Raw genomic sequence first — 23,014 nt, 5'->3', positions numbered from 1 at the left:
CTGACAAGCATTCACAGTTTTGTTTTTTTCACTTACACATTCCTCTTTAGTAATATCGGTTTTCTCTTGTTTAAAGCATTTTTTACTTTAGAAGTCATTTGTAATGTTTTAAACTCTACCAAATATCACAAGTCTCGAGTCTATCACAAAATAATAACAGCGAGTTTGTTGGTTTGGGTCTTGATACAAAGTTTTGTTTACAGCTAATATACTGTACAGCTTTGACTAATGGACATTGGATATGTTTTTGATTTGTATGTATTTCTCTTTTTTATACAGTCTATGCTTTTCCCCATATTTTTAAACAATAGCTGTTGCATAAGAGATTTTTACTCAGAAACTGTACACTTTTGAGGTACTTTCACTTGTGCATTTCCATTTAATCTATTTTATATTTCTACTCCACCATACAGTTGTTTGACAGCTAGGAACTAATTTCTAGTTTACATGCAGCACATGTCAACAACAAAATGATCATGCAGATTAAACTACCAGCAGGCAGCAGCATATATCTAGGTTTACTAGTTTAAAGTGCTGATGACTTTAAACATTTGGCATTTTTCTGATAATGGGCATTTGAAAAAAGAAATGTCTAGAAACTTTAATTTTCTTTTAATTAAATTACAACTTCGATTTAACTAGCTTAACAACCACTAATGACCTTATTCGCTTTGATTTAACATGTGTAACATTGCATGATTAATAAATCAATATCATTTATGTAATCAATATTGCAAAAGACTGACTCTTTGCTTTGTTGAGGTAGCCTAGATCTCCACTCTCATAAATGCGACACTTCATTTGAAAGCCATTCGTCATAAAACGCCATTAAGTTAAACCACACTTCAAAACCATCATAAGCATATTGTGGGAATATCATTATTAAAACAATTCTCTTGATCACAAACTCAAATAAATACATGTAGGCGATAAACTGTTTTTCCTCCACCAGTGAGAGGCGCTGAAGGAGTTAACCCCTCCCTTTGGACCAGGAGAGGCGGAGCTTTGTTTTTGTTGAAGAGGGCCATCAGAGTGTGTGAAAGGGAGAGAGAGGGGGAGAGAAAAGGGGCTCAACATGGACACGAGATTAGGTTTGAGTTGTAAAGTAGTCTAGAATTGAAGCCCCGGCCTCTCCGGACTGACCCACTAACCCGGGATTATTATGCCCAGCGCCAACGTGTCCGTGCGAAGTTTATCCGAAGTGGAGAAATACCTCAGCAGCCGGATGGTGAGTAATGTCATGTGAGAGTGTGTTCCGCAGCATTGTTGTGTCAGGCAGGTCCCTTACTGTACCAGCGCACATTGTTATCGGATCATCTCCACGTCATGAGAAACCGACAGCTGCGCCTCTGAAGCGGCACATTCCCCCAACAAAGAGCCTCCAACCCGGGGTACAGGCAGGGGGATTACGCAGAGAAAGAGCATGTCTGGTTCCACTGGTTGGATGTCTTCAAGTGTCACTGAACTCCCGGTACAAAATCCTGTTCGGCTCATAATGCGGGTGTCCACACATTTGAAGACATCCAAACGGGATGATAATCTGTCTGTGGTGCCTCACATCCAAATTACGCCTGAAACTAACGAGTATTTCACATATCGATTACTGTGGTGATCATTATATCGTTTTTTAGATTCATTCTCTGGGCTACTAAATGGTATAAATGATAGAAAAAGGCCCCCTACATCCCAGAGCATGAATTGATGTCTTTACATTGCCTGATTTGTTCGACAGTTCAAAATAATAATTTTTAAAAAACATGTAAAGTCCCCATGGGTGAAGCTGGATCCATTGAATTTGAGTTAAACAAACTCATATGATTTATTATGAAAATATATTTGTTATACTATTTTAATAACCTAATGTTGCAGCTCTAATTAAAATGTATAGGCAAGGGCTATAGTAATTTTGACGGGTGTTGTTTCATCCATAATGTCAATTCCTTTCTGTAGTTTGGATGTTCTATGGAATTGCAGTATGTTTCTATGTGTTATCCTCTAGCCAAAAAAGACGGAACAAGCATTTTTATCTAACCTAGTTTTTCAAGAGTAAATCTGACTTCATCTTGATTGTCATGCACTCAGGACTCATGTTATCTATGTATGTGAACTCTGTAATGAGTGAATGGTTGGTTTCGTTGAGATTTAATTATTCAACGCCTACAGTATCACAAAGAGGGGATTGAAGTCACATAGAGAAATGTCCAGATAACTATCAAAGTGTATCTTATTTATATCTTTACAGAGAAATGTAGACAAATCAGTAAATTAATGAATTAAACTCAAATCACTAATTGGTCTGAAAGTGCTTTATAATATGTCCAACAAACAACTCCCTCTATTCTTAACCATTGTGTCAGATAAGTATGTGAACTCTCGAATGAGTGAAGTGTTGGTTTCGTTGAGATTTAATTCAACGCCTGACACAAAGAGGGGATTGAACTCACATAGAGAAATGTCTAGATAACTATCAAATGGTATCTTATTTATATCTTTAAACAGAAATGTAGACAAATCAGTTTATTCATTAATTAAACCCAAATCACCAATTTGTCTGAAAGTGCTTTCAAATATGTCCAACAAACAACTCCCTCTATTGTTAATCATTGAGTCAGATAAGAAAGATAACAACCTCCAAAGTGTCTTTTAATATCACAAGTAACAAGTCAGGTGTCGTGCAGCAGGTTGTTTGTCTTCCCAGTTTATGTATGAGCCTCCAGTGCTGCCACTCCTGTCAGCCATACTCTTCAGAGGCATCCTGCATCCCAGAGAGAGAGAGAGAGAGCGCTGGTAGCTTTTCTTTAACCGGTTTAGCTCCTATTAAAACTGCCATTTGAACAATTGCACATACATTCGGATTACAGTAACTCTGATCGGTGAATGACATCAATAACATTCCCCCTGGAGTAGAGCTTGAAAGATACTAAAACAAATATTTGGAGCCAGCTCAAGTAAACAAGTATTCGGTTGTGGTTTGATTGCCATCACAATATAATGGAACAACATATCTTAGGATTTGGCTGGTTTATTACCTCTGGGCTGTGTAATTATGCGTTTCCTTCATTTGTTGGGTTGCAAATGACATTCCTGTTTGGTTCCTCAAAAAAAAGCCATTGTCCAGCAGATTTCGTGGCTTACAGGCCAGAGATGATGCAACGCCTCATTCTGAGTCTTTAACCCTATGTCTAGATCAGGGGTGTCAAACTCAAGGCCCGGGGGCCAAATCCGGCCCACGACTTCATCTGATGTGGCCCGCAAGAGCTTGCAAAGAATATAATACGTTATTATACAGTTACATGCCACTTTACAGATGACATGTCCCACAATGCATCGCGCACTGTGACATGCGCACTGAAGAGAGAATTATTTGCCCTGGACTTCTGCTTTCAGACGTAGTTACTTACTAAGTTATTACCCTATCCGATAATAATCCAATTCAGAGGCAATAATGTAATAATAGTATTATATATTTATATATTTACAACCGGCCCTTTGAGCGCAACCATAATGCTAATGTGGCCCGCGATGAATTTGAGTTTGACACCCCTGCTCTAGATGGTGGCTCTGTAGAGATGTACGTGCCATTCCCCTCTGACTGTCCTCACATGAACCCTCTGCCAACCTGTAATTGTTTTCTAACATTAATGTCACCAGGAAAAAGCTTAACAATACATCAGTATAATAATCAACCTTTTAATAGTTACCTTCGTTATGTTGTAAATCATTAACTGGCAACTATTGTCCCTTTTTTCCCCTTTTATAAATTCATGTTTAATGTCTCTAGAGCCTAATCACTAATCCTGCTACGCCATTGGCTCTATTCACTCTCCAACTTTGAATCAGTGCATTGAATTTAGCTGCATGTTATCTTAATTGAATCCCATTAAATACTTTCTCAGTCCACGCGGGCAGGCAGATGCTGGGAGTGTTAATGGGCCTTTGATTTAGTCCAGGACCAGCTTTTTTATGAGATAATAATAAATATATCTTAAGCAATTCACTCGGCTGACCTCATGGGGATTACTCATTCAGGGAACTCATGACCTCAAACTCTGTTGCTAGTTTTATTTCCTCTGTTGTTCTGATGAGGCAAACTTCTTGGCCTCTGAAGAAAAAGTTTTGCAATCAAACTGTGGTGCAGCTGTGGGATGCAGATGAGAGGAGAGGGAGGAGATGCTGGGTCAGCTCTCTGCAATCAAAGAGGTGCTCCCTGTCGCTCTCCCTCTCTGCTTTTCTCCCCCTCTCCCCCTGTGAGCTGTGAGAGTGTCTGTATCCATGAGGATCAGCTGGAGGGAATACCAATAAGCACTGCAGGCTTCTTCCCCTCTGTGGCTCTGTGCTCTCTTCAAGGGACGCTTTTGTTCCATCTAAATAAGTCTGCCAGCTCTTTCGCCGTGTGTGTGTGTGTGTCCTAGCATTACTATACTTGTGGGGACCTAAATCTGTTTACACAGTCACTCGCCTCCCTTATGGGGACAAAATGGAGGTCCCGATGAGGGGAATCATTAATTTTAGGGTGAAGACTTGGTTAGGGTTAGGGTTAGGCATGTGTTGGTTATGGTTAAGGTTATGATATGGAAGTCTCCAGTAAATGCAGGTAAGTCAATGTAATGTCCCCTGAAGTGATGTATCCATGGTATGTGTGTGTGTGTGTGTGTGTGTGTGTGTGTTCAGGGTTTTGACAGTGAGAATAAGTTCCCCCCTATGCACCACTCACCACAGTCTCACCGTTTGTATCTAATTCCATCTAATGACCACAAACACCTGTCCTGCAAGACCTGACCTTACAGTGTGAACTGATGATCTCACAAAATTAAATATGTGAGCTTTTGCAAACTTTACTTCCTCGTAATGCGGACAATGCCTTCCTGTTTGCATAAGAAAACTGTGTTTTTCAGAGACGCCTTTAACAGGGAGGGACAGTGAGTTTAGCATTAAACGGACTCACTTTCTGTAAATCCTGTTTGTCTGAAGAACCAATATTTATCTCAGTTCTTTTACTGCACCCATTCTGAATAATCTATGTGCTTTCACCACACTCCAGTTCAGGCCTTTAGTGCTGTAATGCTTTGCATGTTTCTTCCTCTGCTGCGGTAAAAATATCTGTTTTTTCATGAAAAATAAAATCATTCACTTGATCATTGATCCAAGAGAGAGCTCACTGCAGTGCACGATAAGACGCATCTGCAGTTTCTATCAACTCTCCCGCCTTTGCCCCCAAATGTTACTGAGATTTGGACGGATTTTTCCAGCAGAACAACACGCGCTCTCTGTTGGGCTCAGATTGAGGCTAATGCAGTTGGATCTTTATGTTATACTGTCTAGCCAGGTCATAGCATTTTAAATGGGTCATGGTGTTGGACAGACGCTGTTTGGCTGTTTGCTATGTAGGGCAGCATGGGGGACAGGGGGCTCAAACAGGGCTGAGGTGTAAGAGAGGCACCCCGGGGGCATCCTGTAGATCCTGTTGGAAGAGATGATGATCGGGGTGATGTGTGCTGCTGTGCCCTGTCTTTGGGAGCGTCCTCCTTTAGTTCTATTCCTTTCATCGTATCTGTTTTGGTTGTCTCCATTTTGTCTCTCACTTTCGGTCTGTCCCTCTGCTTCTAATCTCCTATCAAACTAATATCAATGGGTTAGTCAAACAGTCGTGGCTTATTCATTTCAAAGACAACATTGTTCTCACATTGGTAGTGATAAACCAGATTTTAGGCATATGATCAGTCAGATGGGTAAATCAAATTCTCACTTTGTAATCTGAATGAATCATCATAAATGAGCACAAGTAGGAGGTCATCCTTAAAGGCCCTGTCACACTGTCCCGAAATTGACACCCGATGGACACACGATAAAGGAAATGTTCAAATTCGGCTGTGATCGTAGCAACATCGGGCCATTCGTGAGGGCATCTAAGCCATCGTATGACCGCCGGTGGAGTCTCTCAGGCTCCGGCAGCAACTTCGTGAGCGGCAACTTCGTAAGGCACTCGTGAGGGCATCTTGTCAAATCGTGTCATCTTCGTGTTATCATCGGTGCATTCACACTCACTCTGATCGGGGCGAATGCCCGATGGCACCGAGGATAACAAGATGCCCTCACGATGGCCTTACGAAGGGCAAAATTGACACACGAATTCAACACGAAAATGAACCTTCGCAAGGTCCTTCGGCAATTGTTTGGCATGCCAAAGATTTTACCACCGCTCACGAAGTTGCTGCCGGAGCCTGAGAAACTCCACCAGCGATCATACGAAGGCTTAAGATGCCCTCACGAACGGCCCGATGTTGCTACGATCACAGCCGAATTTGAACATTTCCTTTATCGTGTGTCCATCGGGTTGTTTTATTGCACAACAAAATAATGTAAACATATTATCTAAATAACCCAATTTGTGTTCTGTGAAACTAAAAAGGATAATATATATTATTTTGAAGGACAGTTGACAGGAAGTTGTTGTTGTTATGGAAACAACATTGCGGAGAAAACGTAATATTTTCTACATATAAAGACGGAGAAAGTAAAGAACAAAGTCTGAAGATATCAGTACAGTATCATAGTACTGTAACATAATTGTTTTTGGTACTTTCATTGCAGTTGTATGTCTTAAATGTAATGTAAATGTTGCCTTCGTGTGTGGTTCGGGGCCATCTTCGTGCGAAATTCACAATTCCATATTCGTGTGTCCATCGGGTGTCAATTTCGGGACAGTGTGACAGGGGCTTTAGCTTGAAGACAGCCATACGGGTATTAGGATGGAGATGGAAACTCCATCATATCAAACTCTAACCAGTGTTGAATCTGTAAAGGGCTGTCCACATAACTGTCAGATTTTACTGTTGCCATCTGCCTTTTTGTAGCGGCTTTTCCCCTAGTTCCTGGGCTTTCCCCCTCCCGCCAGCCCCAGAAGTCCTTTAATCCTCTCCCTGTTCCAGTCCTCTACCTCTGGAGAATGCCTGCATAACTCCCTGGGAGTAACGGAGTCAAAAGTAGGGCAGCTCCTCAGCATATTTCGGAGGACATTCTTCATCAGCATGAGTCTATTTCATTTAGCAGAGCCACTCACACAGAGAGACTCTCACATTTCTCCAGCGTTTAGCCAGAAAACCCTGAGTAGCTTTAATGGAAATTAGCCTATTACATTTCTTATAAAAAAACGTTGTATGTCACACACGTTTTTGGGTTTGAGTGTGTAACATCTGGGTTGAGTTATGAGTGTTATATGAGCTGCTCTCGTGAATCAGGCCTCATTCTGCCAAAAGCATTCTTGTTTTGTTTTTTATAAGAACAATCGTGGGCCCATCCTTCCAGATGTGTGAAACTCTTTCGGCTTGACAGTCGGTACTACAGGTCTTTTCCATCTGGCTTCAGCAGTGATTCATCAATGGCTGCCAGCCAGGTCACAATTTGATCCATGCTACGCTCATCCGGAGTGTGTGATACCAGCACCTTGAAGCAATAGAAACACACCCCTGTTTTCTCTGACCCCTGCTGTACCAAGAGAGAGTATTGAACATTTCAAAGTTAAGGCGGTGGTAGGAGAGTGCCTGAGGAGCCAGCTTAGTTCCACTCCTGGATAAATAGCATGCAGTCTAAGCTGTCTGGTGGAACAGGCAGCTCTTTGTGTTTGTTGTTTGAAACTAAAACAATTGGGTAATATGAGCAACCTACTCACAAGCCTGCGCTATACTTCCGCTTGAAGGAGGAGGATATTAAGCTTCTCTTTCTTTGACAAACAGGTTTGACAAAAAGCAGGACTTATGTGCGAACCTGATTGTTTTGACAAGAGTTATTGTTTGCGCTCTGGAGGGAGCATGATTGTGATTGGACGCGGGGCTCCTCAGGCTATACGTCAGGCCAGTGAATCCATATGCAGTAGCTCGCTCATCAGAGTCCTGGACGGAGCAGAGGTAGGACATGACAAAGTGCGCTTTTTTCTCCGAAGACAAAGCGTCCTGTGTTCAAGAAGGACAGATGCCAGAGAGGGAGGGGGGTGAGGACAGAGGCTGTATTACCCCAGGCAGTGCATTCTCTGGTTACACACTATGCATAAAGTAGCCTATGTAGTATACAGTATAATTATAGGCAATATAATATTACAACTACTATTTGTAAATGTGTTCATGTACTACTAGTAGTTATTACTACAGCCATGCTAGCAGTTGGTTTAGCTGTACTTACTTTGATTCAAATACTAGTGCTAGCATCATAACCTGCTTATGTTTAGCAGCATATATATTAGTGTGTAGTTGGTTAGCATGCTAACATTAGCTAATTGGCTACACTTGGTCACATGATGGTGTTACAGGGAAAGTCACAGAAGTTCTTAGGATTTATTTTCTGTGAAACATGAATCCATTGGGAAAAAGTCAACCCGTGTTTGTTGGGATAGTTTAGTCTGTACCAAATGATTGAACCGAGAGATAGACAGACACACCGAAACACCTACAGACAGTTGACAGACGTACAGACAAACACAAGGATGGGCGTTTCCAACCATTAGGCCAAAAACAAGTACATTTTCTGTGTTACTTTGTAGTGAAACTACATTCTAGTACACAATGGAGAAGTCGGTGATGATAAATCAAATTCTTGCTCACTGTTATCACCCACGAAAACTGGTTTGACTGGTTGATTAAGTGTGAGGTCATGGCAACAGCAAGTAAACGGAAATGTGTAACTGGATAACTTAAATCCAACTGGTTTGAAAGAGGAATAAAGACTGAGAATGTATTTCTTATGTTATCCTCTGTTTGTGTGCAGCAGTGTACTCATACTTAATCACTGTACTATTGGTTAACCCTGTCTTTAGGTACACCTGACAGTCACATGTCGAGGAGTGTCAGTGTGTGGTGTGTGGCCAGCTTGCAATATGTAAGCATGATGTGGTGTTGTGGGAATGCTAAGCTGGATTCAGCCTAAGCCTGCCTGAGTTAGCTGTGATCAGTTTATTTGCTTGAAACTAGTGGTGTTACATTTGTTAAGGATTATTGCAGCTTTGTACAGCCCATAGTGCTTGTTGTACAACACTTCACATTAGGCTCTATCAGCTTACACATCCTGTCCATACACTGGTGTTGTGCTATTACACTTGAGGTGCAACTCATGTTCTAAAAATGCTGCTCCGAAAAAAAAAAGAAGAACATACTGTATGTCTTCACAGCTTTCGTCTGTTTCCCCTTTTATGTGAAGTTGTTAGGTTTGCTTTCATAGCTGAACTTAAGCCACATTTATTTAGTTTCACTTCTTTAAGTTTATAGCCGGCCTCTCAACAGTGAACTATTGACATGTCAGTCAATAGTGTAATGTTGAACCTTTGTTCGGAGAATGGTAATTTACTGTAAAAACAGGGGGAAATGTCTTGAAAGGGGATCTGCATCATGGCCTTATTTGAGATTATCACTGACCTACATTTGATCCACGCTCCACTTTTATTTTACACACATTAATAGTTGGTATCTGAATGTGTCAAGTGTGCTATAATGTAAATACAACAGGATTAAATTCTGGCTTCTAAAACATAACGGATGCTCCAAATAAGAGCATTACACGCCCACCCAGATGGTCTCACTGTGGCAATAGCAGGAATCTAAATAGATCAGAGGCCTTGCTCTGTATTACTGTCGAGAAGAAGAGCACACGTCAAAATGTTTCATTACCCAGCTCTTGTTTTTTCAGCCATTGTTCGTAACATCTCACTCACCAGCCAGCCATCTTGTTTTTAGTCTATTAAATGGCCGACATGAATGCCAATGTAATGCTTCAGACGGGGCAAACTGCACATAACACACATTGTGAAATGGTCACAAACAATCGCTTTCCAGAGACATACAAAGGCACCCATGGGGCACAACAACTCCTTCAGATCAAATTCTGGAACCACCCTCGAGTTTTACCAAATGATCCAAACTGTCCATTGGACTAGAGAGCTCCTTATCAGAAGCCACCACTTGTAGTTTTCCATACACACCATCGTTTTGTAATGTGAAATGTGTCTCTTAAAAGAGTATGGAGATTATGTGAGATGAAATAACATAATGTATTATAAGTATAATTATAGTAGATAAGAGGAATTATAGTATAAACTAGGAAATGAGGTCCAATTTGAAAGTGAATGAAATGCTCCTTTGGGGTTTCATGTATTAATGCATACAATGGGAAATGGAGTTGCTGTTCTAAAGTAGCTCCAAGATCATTTCTGCACTCCCTATCTAATAAAGTATGTTTATCTGATTGTTGTTTCTTCTACTCGTAGGACCGGAGTTCTGAGGGCAGTTTTGCGAGCATCTCCGGGTCAATGCGGCGGGGCTCTTCAGAGACCAACCTGGACCTGGATCTGACCGATGGAAGTCCTGGTCTGGGCTCCGAGGTCGTGCGTAGCCGGTCTTGCTTGGACAGCCTCCAGCAGAAGATGCTCAAAGTCACGGAGCAGCTGAAGATTGAACAGACGGCCCGGGACGAAAACGTGGCAGAGTACCTGAAGCTGGTGAACAGCGCCGACAAGCTGCAGGTCGGGCGCATCAAGCAGGTGTTTGAGAAGAAGAACCAGAAGTCCGCTCAAAACATCGCCCAGATGCAGAAAAAGCTGGAACAGTACCATCGAAAGATGAAAGACAGTGAAACCCACTACAGCCCATCCCCTCACCCGTTGCCTGTCAAACACAGCACCATGCCCAGGGAGTCGCCCAGACAGCTGCTGAAGGACATGACGGGCAGTGGCCGACACCCAACCATGGACAAGATCAAGACCATTGGCCCAGGTGTTTCCCTCTCCCCTCCTTTCTTCTTCAGCAAGCCTAGAGAGTTTGCCAACCTCATCCGAAACAAGTTTGGCAGTGCTGACAACATCGCCCACCTCAAGAACTCTCTGGATGCTTCCCCTACGCTGCCCACTGACACTGCCAGCAAGGGACTGAGTAGCAGCACCTCCATGGTGGGCAAGCCCAAGTACCCCAGTGATGATGAATGCTCCTCGGGGAGCGCCTCCATTTCAGCAGATAGTAACGGGAACCCAGCGGGGCTGACTCCGGGCCAGCAGGCCAAGGACGACAGCCAGGGCAGACTAGCTCTGAGCCTGGAGGAGGTGAGGGAGATCAAAGAGGCCCAGAGCCAGCTGGAGGAGGATATGGAGGAGATCAAGGCTCAGTTCAAAAGGGAGTATGGCATCATCAGCCAATCACTGCAGGAGGAGCGATACAGGTATGTTTTTATTACTTAATTATATAATTTGGATGCAATATTGGTTTTCTATTGTGCAAGTATGGTGAGGGCATTAATTAGAGATGGGTTGTTGGGTCTTTCTGACGTCAGCCGGTTAGCACCCGGGCATTAGTATCATTCTTTCTCATATTTTGAAATCCTAGTATCCGTTTGCCTGAAATGCTAGCAGAGGCATTTGTGGTTTTACATCCAAGTGAGTTGAAGAGTGAGTCTGTTGTGTTAGATCTGCCCACTCTCTCTGCAGAATCATCCAATAGGACAATGCATAACTAACTAAGCTTGCATGTCATTTCCCCTTGGAATGTTGCCACAGACACCCAGTTTGTAATACTGGAAATGAATGGGCTTTCCTCAGTGGGCCAGAGCCTCAATTACCATTGTGTGCCCCCAGTGAGCAACCTTTTTGATTTCCACGCATGTTTGAGACTTACTTATCTGATTTCTGACTTATAGAGAGACTAGCTATAATCACAACTATCAATTGAAATGTCCTATGCCAAGAAATAAATACTAAATAAATAGAAATGTATTCCAATGATAATATTCTTGATTATTACTTCCTTCAAAAATACATCCTTTCTAATGTTACGTCTATTCTCTAAAAATGTAAACACACATGGCATTTGTAGTGAAGTATTTCATACACAGTATTCAAATCGGACATTTCTGCATCCTGTGCCAGGTACGAGCGCTTAGAAGATCAGCTGAACGACCTGACAGAGCTTCACCAACATGAGATGAGTGATCTAAAGCAGGAGCTGGCCAGCATCGAGGAGAGGATCGCGTACCAGGCTCAAGAGAGGGCCAGAGACATACAGGCATGTAACAGAGAATCACGTAACAGTTTAAATGCACTAAAACCTATATAACACACTACAGCAAAGGAAACGCCCAGAAAAGCAAAAATAGGGCCACTTTAAGATAGAAGCATATTAAAATGTATAGTTTTGGAATGATTTAAAATCTTAACATCTCCACCAAGCTTCTCTAAATCCCATAATGAGTCTACTGTAATCAGGCTAAGGACATTACCATATAGAGGCAAATGCATTAGTGGCCTACGTACAATCGTTCCCTTCATGAGATAACACTCTGAAGGGTACAAAGTCTGTTTTGTCATTTGACATTTATCTTCTCCGTCTCTCTGCTCATGCATCATGAATCTCTAATTGAAGTTTGATTAATTAAGGGTCAGCAAAAAGCCCTTTAGCCATTTTGGAAACATTCAGACTCTCATGGTTCTTCTCTCTCTTTTTAGGAGGCTCTGGAGTCGTGTCAGACGCGAGTCTCCAAGCTGGAGCTCCAGCAGCAGCAGCAGCAGACGGTGCAGATCGAGAGCCGTGACGCCAGAGTGCTTCTGGGAAAAAGCATCAACATCATGCTGGCTATCATTACCGTCATCCTCGTGTGCGTCTCCACTGCTGCCAAGTTTGCCGCTCCACTGATGAGGAGCCGGCACCATGTGGTAGTTACCGTACTGGGAGTCTGTTTTTTGACCATTTTCTGGAAGAACTGGGAGCGTTTACAGTACGCTATCGACAGGTTGTTAGTGCCTGTCTGAGAGTGAAGAGCGCACACTGACAATAACACTTCAGAAACATGGACGCTGTCTGGTGTCAGGATAGGACTGTCTCAGAGGATTGGTTGTACAATCGTCAGTAGACACGATCGCCACGCATTTACAGAAGTCATTGTTTTTTAAAGTCGAACTGCAATTAAATGTAGGTAATTTTTCTCTTGTGTAGAACTTGAATGTGTTGCTAACATTTTTCATTAACCTTTCAAATAATATTTATAACAGTTAAATTAATTAATTAATTGTGTTACTTCTCTAAGGTTTGATATGAATTCATCACAAGAAAATAGTCAAGGATCAAGAAGGGTGGAAAGAGTTGCATATGAGACTTACTCTTCCCCACAGATTTTGGGGGAAATATTATTTGAAGAGGTCAAATTAGGCCACGGATAAATGTTTCTCATGTTGCTTCTGCTTGACTTGAACATCTCTCCATCTGTTAGAAATCATGCACACACAAACAAAACCTCAAGCTTGTTATGTTGTTGGCTAACGTTACGAAATGCTATTGTCACCTTGATAAGAATAGTTGGACATTTGGGGAAATCTCTTTTACGCTAGATTCCATTTAAACATGATGCTACGGTTAGCTTAGCATAAACAATGGAAAGTGGGAAACGGCTAGCCTGATTCTTTAAATGGGAACAAAATCCACTGAAAAGCTGACAAATGAACACGGCATGTTTAATCTTTACAAAAAACTAAGTGTTAAAGTGACATTTTCTGGGTAATTATTCCAGGAACTGCTTCGGGCACATAACCTATTACATGTACTTTTGACACTCTTACACAGTTTGTTTTTAGATGCTCCGAGGCAGATTTTGTTGCCACCATTACCTTTGCACAGGGACATGCTAGCTATTTCGCCATGTTTACAGTCTTTATGTTAAGATAAGATAATTGGCTACTGATTGTAGATTATTTCAAACCCGGGACATGTTGTTATCTGGTGCTCCGTAGCTGCATATTTAGCATACAGACCGCAGAGTGGTATAAATCCACTTATCTTATACTCTGCAAAATACAATAAGCATATTTCCCCGAATGTTTTTCTATTGCTTGAAATGAAGAATTTACAGTCTCAAGCACAGAGGCGATAGACATCCTGTTTTTAGGTGTTTTCTTTTCCGTATCTTTGTCTGCCCTGTGCGGTCAGTCGTCTCTTAAAGTTTGTTCTGTTTACAGTGCAATATGTTTCATTTCTAAGAGCACTGTTTTTAAAATGGTATTTTAGGAGTGAGCATTTACGTCAATGTTTTACAGTGATCGGGTGCTGTGGGGTGGGGGAAGTGTCATCAATGTTGGCATAAGAGATCCATAACCACTGAAGCCTCTGCTGGGCTCTGATAAGACCAGCTGTCTCTCTCACTGTTACCACACACACACACACACACACACACACACACACACACACACACACACACACACACACACACACACACACACACACACACACACACACACACACACACACACACACACACACACACACACACACACACACACACACACACACACACACACACACACACACACACACACACACACACTCCTCCTCTCTTTATGTGTTTGTATTATATTAATAATGTGAGTGAGAGGCGATGGATTATACTGTGACACAAGGCCTTTTTCTGAGGAAAAATGCAATTTGTTTTGTTCTTACAGCCTTCAGTACAGGCTCTGAGTGATGATCTACGGGCCAATTTTTGACTGATTAATGTATTGTTTTTGTCTTACTAACATTGCCTATGATGATCTCATATGAAGCTAAGGACCACTTTTTAATGTTCGTCTGCCATAATAACATGTTTGTGTTAATACTTGTCTTCTACCTACTGTATTATATTTCTCTCTTCCTGTTTAGGACATATTTGAGGACGTTTTACGGATGAATACATATCTGGTTTATATTCTCTATTCCTCTCTGATGCACTACCTTATCAATCAGTTGTATTTCATGCATTACGTGCCTTTGTCTTACACTCTGTTAAATTAAAAAGCCTTTTTAATCATCTTGTGACGGAGTTGTTGTTTATTTTTGTCTAGCTGGATGATAATGTGTGTGCCTAGCACTGAGCTTTTTAGATTCGTATGTCAAGTAGTTGAGTAGGTAAACATTTCCTGGGAAAAGTCAATACTGTACAATGCTGTTATTCACAGAAAAAGGATATGCACGTACGTGTGTGTGTGTGTGTGTGTGTGTGTGTGTACACAGCAAATTCAAACAGGAAACATTTATGTTAACCTTTCATGTTAAATATAATATATAATATTGTGATAAGTAGTTCATTACTGTCACCCAGCAGCTAACCTGGAAATCAAGCAGACAAATAATATATTTCAATAATTTAAGTATTTTGCATGTGATGGCTAAAAAAGATGATGGCACAAAGCCATGTGCAATCTGTAGTGCACAAAAAAACGAATTGTTAATAGATTTGTAATAAACAGTTTTTAAACAAATATTTATCATCCGAGAATTGAATCAATGCAAATGAGGAAAACTGTAAAAAGAAAAGAAGACGGGTTGTTTACTCACTATAACTCTGAAACTGGGAACACTCTTTCTAAATAAAACTGCTGTTTTCTTTATTTTCCTCTCAGACGTTTGCCCCTGAGGTACGAACATATCAAAATGTAATATGAATACAGTTTCTAAAGTAAATGTGTACACAACAAATATTTGCTGTTCTCTCACTACTAAACACTCTCCTTCAACACCACTAGAGGGTGATGGTGCTGCACTGTTGACACAACACAGAGACGGAGAAAACATATAGGAAGGCTGGAGCATCTCACGCAGCCTAATAGCAGAAACCAGATTTCCTGCATGATTTATATCTAAATTATTCATTTAAAGGTCACCTATTGTGCAAAATCCACTTGTTCATGTATTTTACATAAACATGTGCCCCCTCTGTGGAAAGAGATTCTGAAAGTTTCAGAAAAAAAGATTTGCACTCTTTTTCTCCTGATCCATTTATATAAAAACCTGTCTGAAAATGAGCTGATCAGATTTTGGCCACTTTATGATTTCATAACGTTTTTTTGGCGAATAACCTGACCCCCGGCTCGATGAGCGAACTCTGGATAAATCAAAGAAAAGTACAGGAGGAACACAGGATTTAATTCTGTGTGGACAGAGTTATATGCTTTCACAGCAATCGATGCTGGTTTACCGGTATGTTTGATATGTAGAGAGAAGTTGTCAACGGTGGTGCAGCCTTTACGTATCGAGGAGCAACAAGGGAGAGGAAGACAGCTGACGATCTTCAGTCATAATTCAATGGGGTATGTAATTTATTTCAGAAAACACTTTTTGTTATATTCCATGGAATGCTCTTAACGTCCCGATAGCAATGAATATATTAAATGCTTTGACAATAAATACATACAAAAATTAATCTCTGGAAGCCGTAGCGCACGACCAATCATCTGAGCCGGCCCGGCTAAAATAACTGGATGGCCTTCCTGCCTGTCAGCCTTCCATGCACAAACTTATCTCGTGCCCTCATTGGTCATGTGCGCGTTCGTGTGTGTTGGAGAGGGACTCTGTAAGGAAGTCTGAAGGAAGAGGCATATTTTTTCCGGTTGTGTATTTTCAAATTCTAGCGCACTCGAGCTGGTTTCTCCATTCTTACCTAACCTACCTTTAACTCTTTTTAGGGTGCAGCTATATGTTTTATTTATTTCAAAGTGGGCCCATTTTAATAATATTTTTTTTCCTTCAAATGTGCAGAGGACTCCCCAAGTGCTGTGTTTCATTTATTTTAAAGTAGGCCTGTGTATTATTTTTAATTCTCCTTATAAGAGTTCTTTGTTTCTTATTAGAGGTTAACAGTTTTATATCATGTAATAAATAGCCTAATAAATGCAAAAAACTGTAGTTTTTGTCTGATATGAAATATGTTTTGCGGCTCCAGACAAAAAACTGTTTTGGAAAAAGGAGCAAAATGGCTTTTTTGTTCAAAAAGGTTGCAGACCCCTGGTCTAAAGTAACAGACAGAGAATCAGCACTTTAGGAACAGGGCTGAAACAGAGGGGATTATGAGATGCTGCAATGATCTGTTTGGTGTTTGGAGCCAAACACTTCAGAGACATATTTTGTATATATCAGAGACCTGTAATATATTGATGAAAAACAGTATGATAGGGGACATTTAAATTCCATCAAAGTAAATGGCACAACTTCACACATTTAGACAGCGACAACACTTTCCTTTGGCACTAGCAAAGTGGAAGAGTGGCACCCTCTGCTGTTGTACCAAATTAACATACATTAACAACATTTTCCTACAATTTTCCAAAGTGCACACCATTTACGCTCCATCGTAGAATATTTCTGCATACTTTCATCAACATTAAATCTGGGTCATATTGTACTCCATGCTTTGAACAGGAATGCTTTCTGCAAACTGTAACTGTGTCTGATGTGGTTCCCATCAGGGTGGATGTTGTTACCCAGGATGCATATGATCCAAGAGAGATGGATACAAACTGTTAAAGTTCCTTTTAGGATCACCTAGCCGAGCTGTTACAGCATACGTCGCTCCAACAACATCACGCAGCCATGTTGTGAAATATCACCTTAAAATACCATAAAACATATCCCACGTTCTTATCAATACAAACAGCTTCGACATCACTGCTGGGTATCACTGTCAGGGAGCAGTATGGGCACACAAACACACACATCCAGAGAAAATGAAGCTCATGCACGGTTAAATTCAGCCGCAGTGCCATATGGGTCACCTGGCAGAGTGGTGTGCACGGTTTAGTGTGCATGACTAGTGCCTGCCTGCATGCCATCTAGAGGCACAGACACACGGTGAGACACACAGAAAATCAGGATGATGGACAGATAGCTTAACTGAGGATCTCAGGCACTCACACAATGTTCCCGTACTTTATGAGAGCTTACGTTTTGGAGTGGAATTGGGAGTTTTGTGCACATTTATCTGTGTGTAGGACGGGTTGTGTTTTAGTGCATTTGTGAAGCAGCTAGGTGGAAAAGAAATATTCAGATTGGTGTGACGCAGAGATTCTGACTAATACACACATGCACACAGCCACCCACACACACATACAGAGGCTTAAAAACGGGGATTATGAGCTATATTTGTAGGTGTGAACAGAAAGAAATATTTTCTTTCCCAATCTCTCTCTATTCTCTGTATTATGTGATCTGAAAAGTGAGCGCTTCCTTTGATGTGTCCTATGTTTTCCATTGAGCTCTCTTGTGGCTCCTGGTGCTCATGGCCTATTCACTGGCTCCATAATGAGCTGCTAATTATCCAAGGACCTCATCAAGTCTCTTTGGGCTCCGCAGCTAAGCCTCCTCCTCACACAGGTTGGCATGGTGACCGTAGGGGATGGGACCAGGAGGCCACCAAAAGCACCGCCACAGCTTCACTCCCATTCTCCTTTACTGAGGGGGAGTGAGAGGGACACATTTGATTTTATTCTCCCTTTAAGCCAAGCGAGAGAGTGGGAAGTGTGCGGATATAATTTAGCTTTAAGCATGGATGGTGAATATTTTAGTTGTAAGTGTGTGTTTATAAATGAATACATAATGTGAGTGTGTTTTACTCAGGGGTGGAAGAAGAACACAGATATCATACTAAAAGACGAACTACAGTGTGAAAATACTCATCTACATGTCAAAGTCCTGCATTTAAAATCTTAATCTTTAATTAAGTAAAAGCACAAAAGTACTGGCAACGAAATGTACTTATTGTGCACAATAGCTCAATTCAGAATCATGTATATTAAATTACTGGGTTAATATCTTTGATATATTAATGTGTTCTTAAACGCGGGTAAATGTGGAGCTGCTTTTAATTACTTTAAATGCTACTGCTGGGTGTCTTTACCTATATTTATATTTCATAGTTTATTTATTTTATATTTTTCATTAGCTAATTATCTGAATCTGTAAAGTAACCAGTAACTAATTTTGTTAAATAAATGTAGTGGAATTAAAAGCACAATATTGGCTTCTAAACGGTTGTGGAGCATAAGAATAAAGTAGCACGAGAAAATAATACTCAGTAAGGTATACCCAGAATTGTACTTTGGTAATATACTTGAGTAAACTTCCTTCAATACATTACAGCACAGGTTTTAGTCCCGCATGATTTGATATTATGGGAAAGTTGTGACCTCTCTCCCACGCTGATTTAACCTCCTCTGGCAGCACGGGGCCCATCCCATTTCCTGTTGATGGTGTCATGGAAACAGGCCATATTCCCTTGCTCTGCTTTTGCACTATAACATAAAAATGTGCCCTGCATCGAGCAAACAGCCACAGTCCATTCCTCTGTGAGATCTGCAGCTGTGACCAGAGACTGCAGTCATGAATACTGAGAATCAGCCAGTGGAAAATTCCTGATTCATGGCAACATTTATCATCAAGGTCTTTGTATTAATCACCTCTAAAAATGCCCTAAATCAAAGGCACCTTCAGTTTATTTTAGTTGCTAGGCAACCGTAGAGTGCCACAGTGATGCTGGGAGTTAAAGGCTGGTAGCCCGGTGGTGTAGAGACGACTGTGGGGGTGAATCACTGTCTTTTACAGCTCCGAGGTTACATAGCTGACAGTGACAATGATACACCGTCACTAGAGAGTAATTAGACACCCTGCTCATCCCTCTGGTGCATCCACCAGCTAATTACACTGAACAAAATATAAATGCAACACTTTTGTTTTTGCTCCCATTTTTCATGAGATGAACTCAAAGATCTAAAACATTTTCTATATACACAAAATAACCATTTCTCTCAAATATTGTTCACAAATCTGAAACAAATCTGTGATAGTGAGCACTTCTCCTTTGCCGAGATAATCCATCCCACCTCACAGGTGTGGCATATCAAGATGCTGATTAGACAGCATGATTATTGCACAGGTGTGCCGTAGGCTGGCCACAATAAAAGGCCACTCTGAAACGTGCAGTTTTGCTTTATTGGGGGGGTCTGGGGGGGTCCGAAAACCAGTCAGTAGTGAGTATGCTGGCCATGCAAGAACTGGGATGTTTTCAGCCACACCTGTGAGGTGGGATGGATTATCTCGGCAAAGGAGAAGTGCTCACTATTACAGATCTTTTCAGATTTGTGATCAATATTTGAGAGAAATGGTTATTTTGTGTATAGAAAATGTTTTAGGTCTTTGAGTTTATCTCATGAAAAATGGGAGCAAAAACAAAAGTGTTGCATTTATATTTTTGTTCAGTGTATGTTGGCCCAATGGCTGTAGTGCAGCTTGTGCTGTGTGACCACTGACACTGGACCAGTGGCGAGCCGTGACTTTTATACCTAGGCCCTCTGTCTTGATGGCGGGGTCATGCAGCTGATCCTTTGCCACTACAATTTATCATTGTAACTCAATCTTGAAAATGACTCGGTTAATAATTTCGCAACGATGTCATCACTATCACTGACATGAGCCATCATGAACAAACTTATGATAATCATAAATCTATCGATTAGATTTACGATTAGTAAATTATAAAAGTAGGGTAGACATGTGGATATTATCCGGCTGAACAAAACGTGCATTTATCTAACAGGTTCGTTTTCCACAGACCTTATTTCGAGCTTTTTTCCAAAATCCTATGGAGAAATCCCATTGCTTGTTTTGTCGAGGGAACCCAAGCGCAGCTTACTTCCGGGTTTTAGGACGCGTCACTGCACCACTTGCATAAACTTCACAGCAGGCAGAACTTGTCATAAAGTCCGCGAAAATAAAGCCCACCCATTTAGAGGGAAGATATGATTGGTCAATTGTCCTGTCACTTGACATTACTCTCTCGTGGAGTGCCTATAGCTGGCCATCTGTGAATTTACAGCAGGACCACCAATCAGCTCCCATCTTCACATAACTCGCAGAGACGAGCTTCTTTCATTTAACCCTTCTCATTCGATTTATTTCTTTGGACATTTTATTTTAAATACAATTAATGAACAATATTACTAAAGAAATATTGAAAAAAAAACATTGTTTTCAAATATAATTTTTTAGAATATCTTAGGCCCTCAGAGAGGACCCTGGCGGCTCGCCGCTGCACTGGACGAACATCATAATCAGTTCGTAAAGGTAAAATAACAACATCTGGCACTTTTTCCCTTAGAATTAAACATTTGCTTGTTTGGGAAATAATAGTTTTATTCTTCTCTGTCCATCAATGTCCATGAAGTCTAATTAAAGTCTGAATGCCATATGGTTAGTGTCTACCTGATTAAAACACTCTGGGGCCCTGATACAACAATTAGCTTTTTGGCCCATTTCCCCTTCCTCCTGCTCCCTTTGCTCCGTGTGCAATGAATCCATCATCTCCAAAGTCCTATTAGGAGCACACTGCAGCTGGAGACTGAGTTGACAACAAGTACAACCTGTTCCAGGTTTACTAACAACCTAGCTTTCCGATAGGACTAAGCTCCATGTAAACACAAACAAACCAAACATGGGCATTAGGAGTCTTCAGGTAGTTGCCATCTTTACCCAGTTGGGAGATACACTTTGAATGTACATATGTGCTCTGATGTTGATATGATGTGTGTCCGAATGTTGTCTTAATGGTTTTTCCTCTAATCCAAACACCTACTCAAGAGGAAAATAGTCAGTCTGATTTTTCAGATTTTAAAGAGTCTGCAGCCATGCTAAACGCTGAAGACAAAACAGCTGAAGCTGATGGCAATGTAATTCAATCCTAAGAACTGTTACATGATGTGTATTTTGTAAATTGTTTAACTTTTTATTATATTTTGTATACTTAGTACTTTTAATGCATATAACATATTATGTAACATTACTGTAGCTCTTTTTCTGCTGTAACAACGTACATTTCCTCTCTGTGGGATTAATAAAGGTATTCTGATTCTGATTCTGATTAGTTTGGCAGAGCTTTGCTTATATCCAAGTATTGGACACATTGACACTTTTACCTGATGATGGGGGAGATTTAAAGTCTTAATATCTGTCAAAAAAATTCACAGGATTACACTAAAAGTGTCAAAGATCACAAAAGCTAGGAAGATTCATCCTCCTGAATGTCATTACAACATTTCATAGCAATAGATCCAATAGTTGAGTTATTTCTATCTAGGCCAAAGTTAAAGACCAACCCACAAACTGACCTCACCATCCCTGGAGTGACGGCTCAGACACAAGAATTGCACGCCTAATCATTCATGAGGCATGTTTGTGCAAATCCTTTTTAAACACTCCCATTGAAACCATCATTCCACTCAAAATGACATGAGTGCAGCATGTAGAATGTAAAACGTTACAATTGCAGATGAGAAACTGTTGCCCCTTTGTGTGTTTTTGCATCTGTGTGCGTCCATTTGTGTTTATTTTCAATTACAGGCTCCATTTCTGAGGGCGTCTTGCGTATGACTTGTTAAATGTGGAGAAAACAAAGACGACAGTATGAGCGGATGGATTCCCTGTGCATGACCTCACACTCGGCGGGACAGAGCTCTGTTACAGAGCAAACACTCACAGACATTTGGCGTATGTATGGCACGTGGATATACTGTACTTTGGCAAAATTAAAACTTTGGGTGAGGTTGCCGACTGATTGTCTCATCGTGTAGCTTCCAGTCCAGCCATTCAACAATCATCTCAGTGTGTTTCGGCAGATAGACTTCCATCCCACCCATCTGGTTCAGCAAGCCGTTTGGAACAAGCAGTGAGAATAATTGTAGTGTTGGACCAGGGTTTAATCTTGTATCTGCATTCCTGCTGTGCTCGTTCAGCTCTGCCACCAGGCTCCTGCCACAGTCTGTGACACGGTGGGCTGAAGCCAGACATTGTCATCTCCTTATCAACACCTTGTCAGCAAACAGCTCTCCCTTCCTTTGTGTGTCAGAGAGACTTTTTGTGGGACAACTTTGAAAGATGCTCGCATGCTTTATCTTCTTGTCATGGCTGCCTGAGGAAAGCTGTGCAGAACCACCCGGAAGTAGAGGAAGTGTCTATGAGTGGACATTTATCTTTTCAGTCTGGTTCCCCTTTATCATTTATTCTTGTTCACACCCACATGTAGAGCGTCTTTCTATTTCCGTTGCACTTACTTCTGTTTTTTTCTTACATTTCCTCTCTCAGATGTCGGCAGGTTCCATTATGTATTTGACTGTGTTGTTTGTGCGTCTGTGTGCACTTCCTGCTCTTTGACAGTGCTGTGATAGGAATATCCTCCTACTGGGCCAGCGAACGGTAAA

The 23,014-nt window shown here is 41.1% G+C and overlaps 2 protein-coding genes across 3 annotated transcripts in view; both read left to right on the top strand.

The window, feature by feature from the left end:
* The first annotated feature begins 1,032 nt into the window (after positions 1–1,032).
* Positions 1,033–12,948, top strand: LOC117447626 (transmembrane and coiled-coil domain protein 3-like). 2 transcript variants are annotated; one of them, XM_034084407.2, is made up of 4 exons: positions 1,033–1,228; positions 10,250–11,193; positions 11,897–12,032; positions 12,473–12,948. In XM_034084407.2, the coding sequence occupies exons 1-4, from the start codon at positions 1,163–1,165 to the stop codon at positions 12,773–12,775; spliced, it is 1,449 nt and encodes a 482-aa protein (XP_033940298.1). In that variant the 5' UTR covers positions 1,033–1,162; the 3' UTR covers positions 12,776–12,948. The 2 variants fall into 2 exon arrangements, with proteins under 2 accessions (XP_033940298.1, XP_033940297.1); XM_034084406.2 differs by lacking the exon at positions 1,033–1,228 and adding an exon at positions 7,594–7,904.
* Positions 12,949–22,924: 9,976 nt separating this feature from the next.
* Positions 22,925–23,014, top strand: part of LOC117447628 (coiled-coil domain-containing protein 136-like) — a 30,979-nt gene continuing 30,889 nt past the window's right edge. Inside the window, exon 1 of the mRNA XM_034084412.2 lies at positions 22,925–23,009. The gene's annotated coding sequence lies outside the window, so the exon portion shown is untranslated. The remainder of the gene's footprint in view (positions 23,010–23,014) is intronic.

Source organism: Pseudochaenichthys georgianus, chromosome 6 (assembly GCF_902827115.2).
Source record: "Pseudochaenichthys georgianus chromosome 6, fPseGeo1.2, whole genome shotgun sequence".
Classification (NCBI taxonomy): domain Eukaryota; kingdom Metazoa; phylum Chordata; class Actinopteri; order Perciformes; family Channichthyidae; genus Pseudochaenichthys; species Pseudochaenichthys georgianus.
This window is presented reverse-complemented; position numbering and strand designations above follow the sequence as displayed.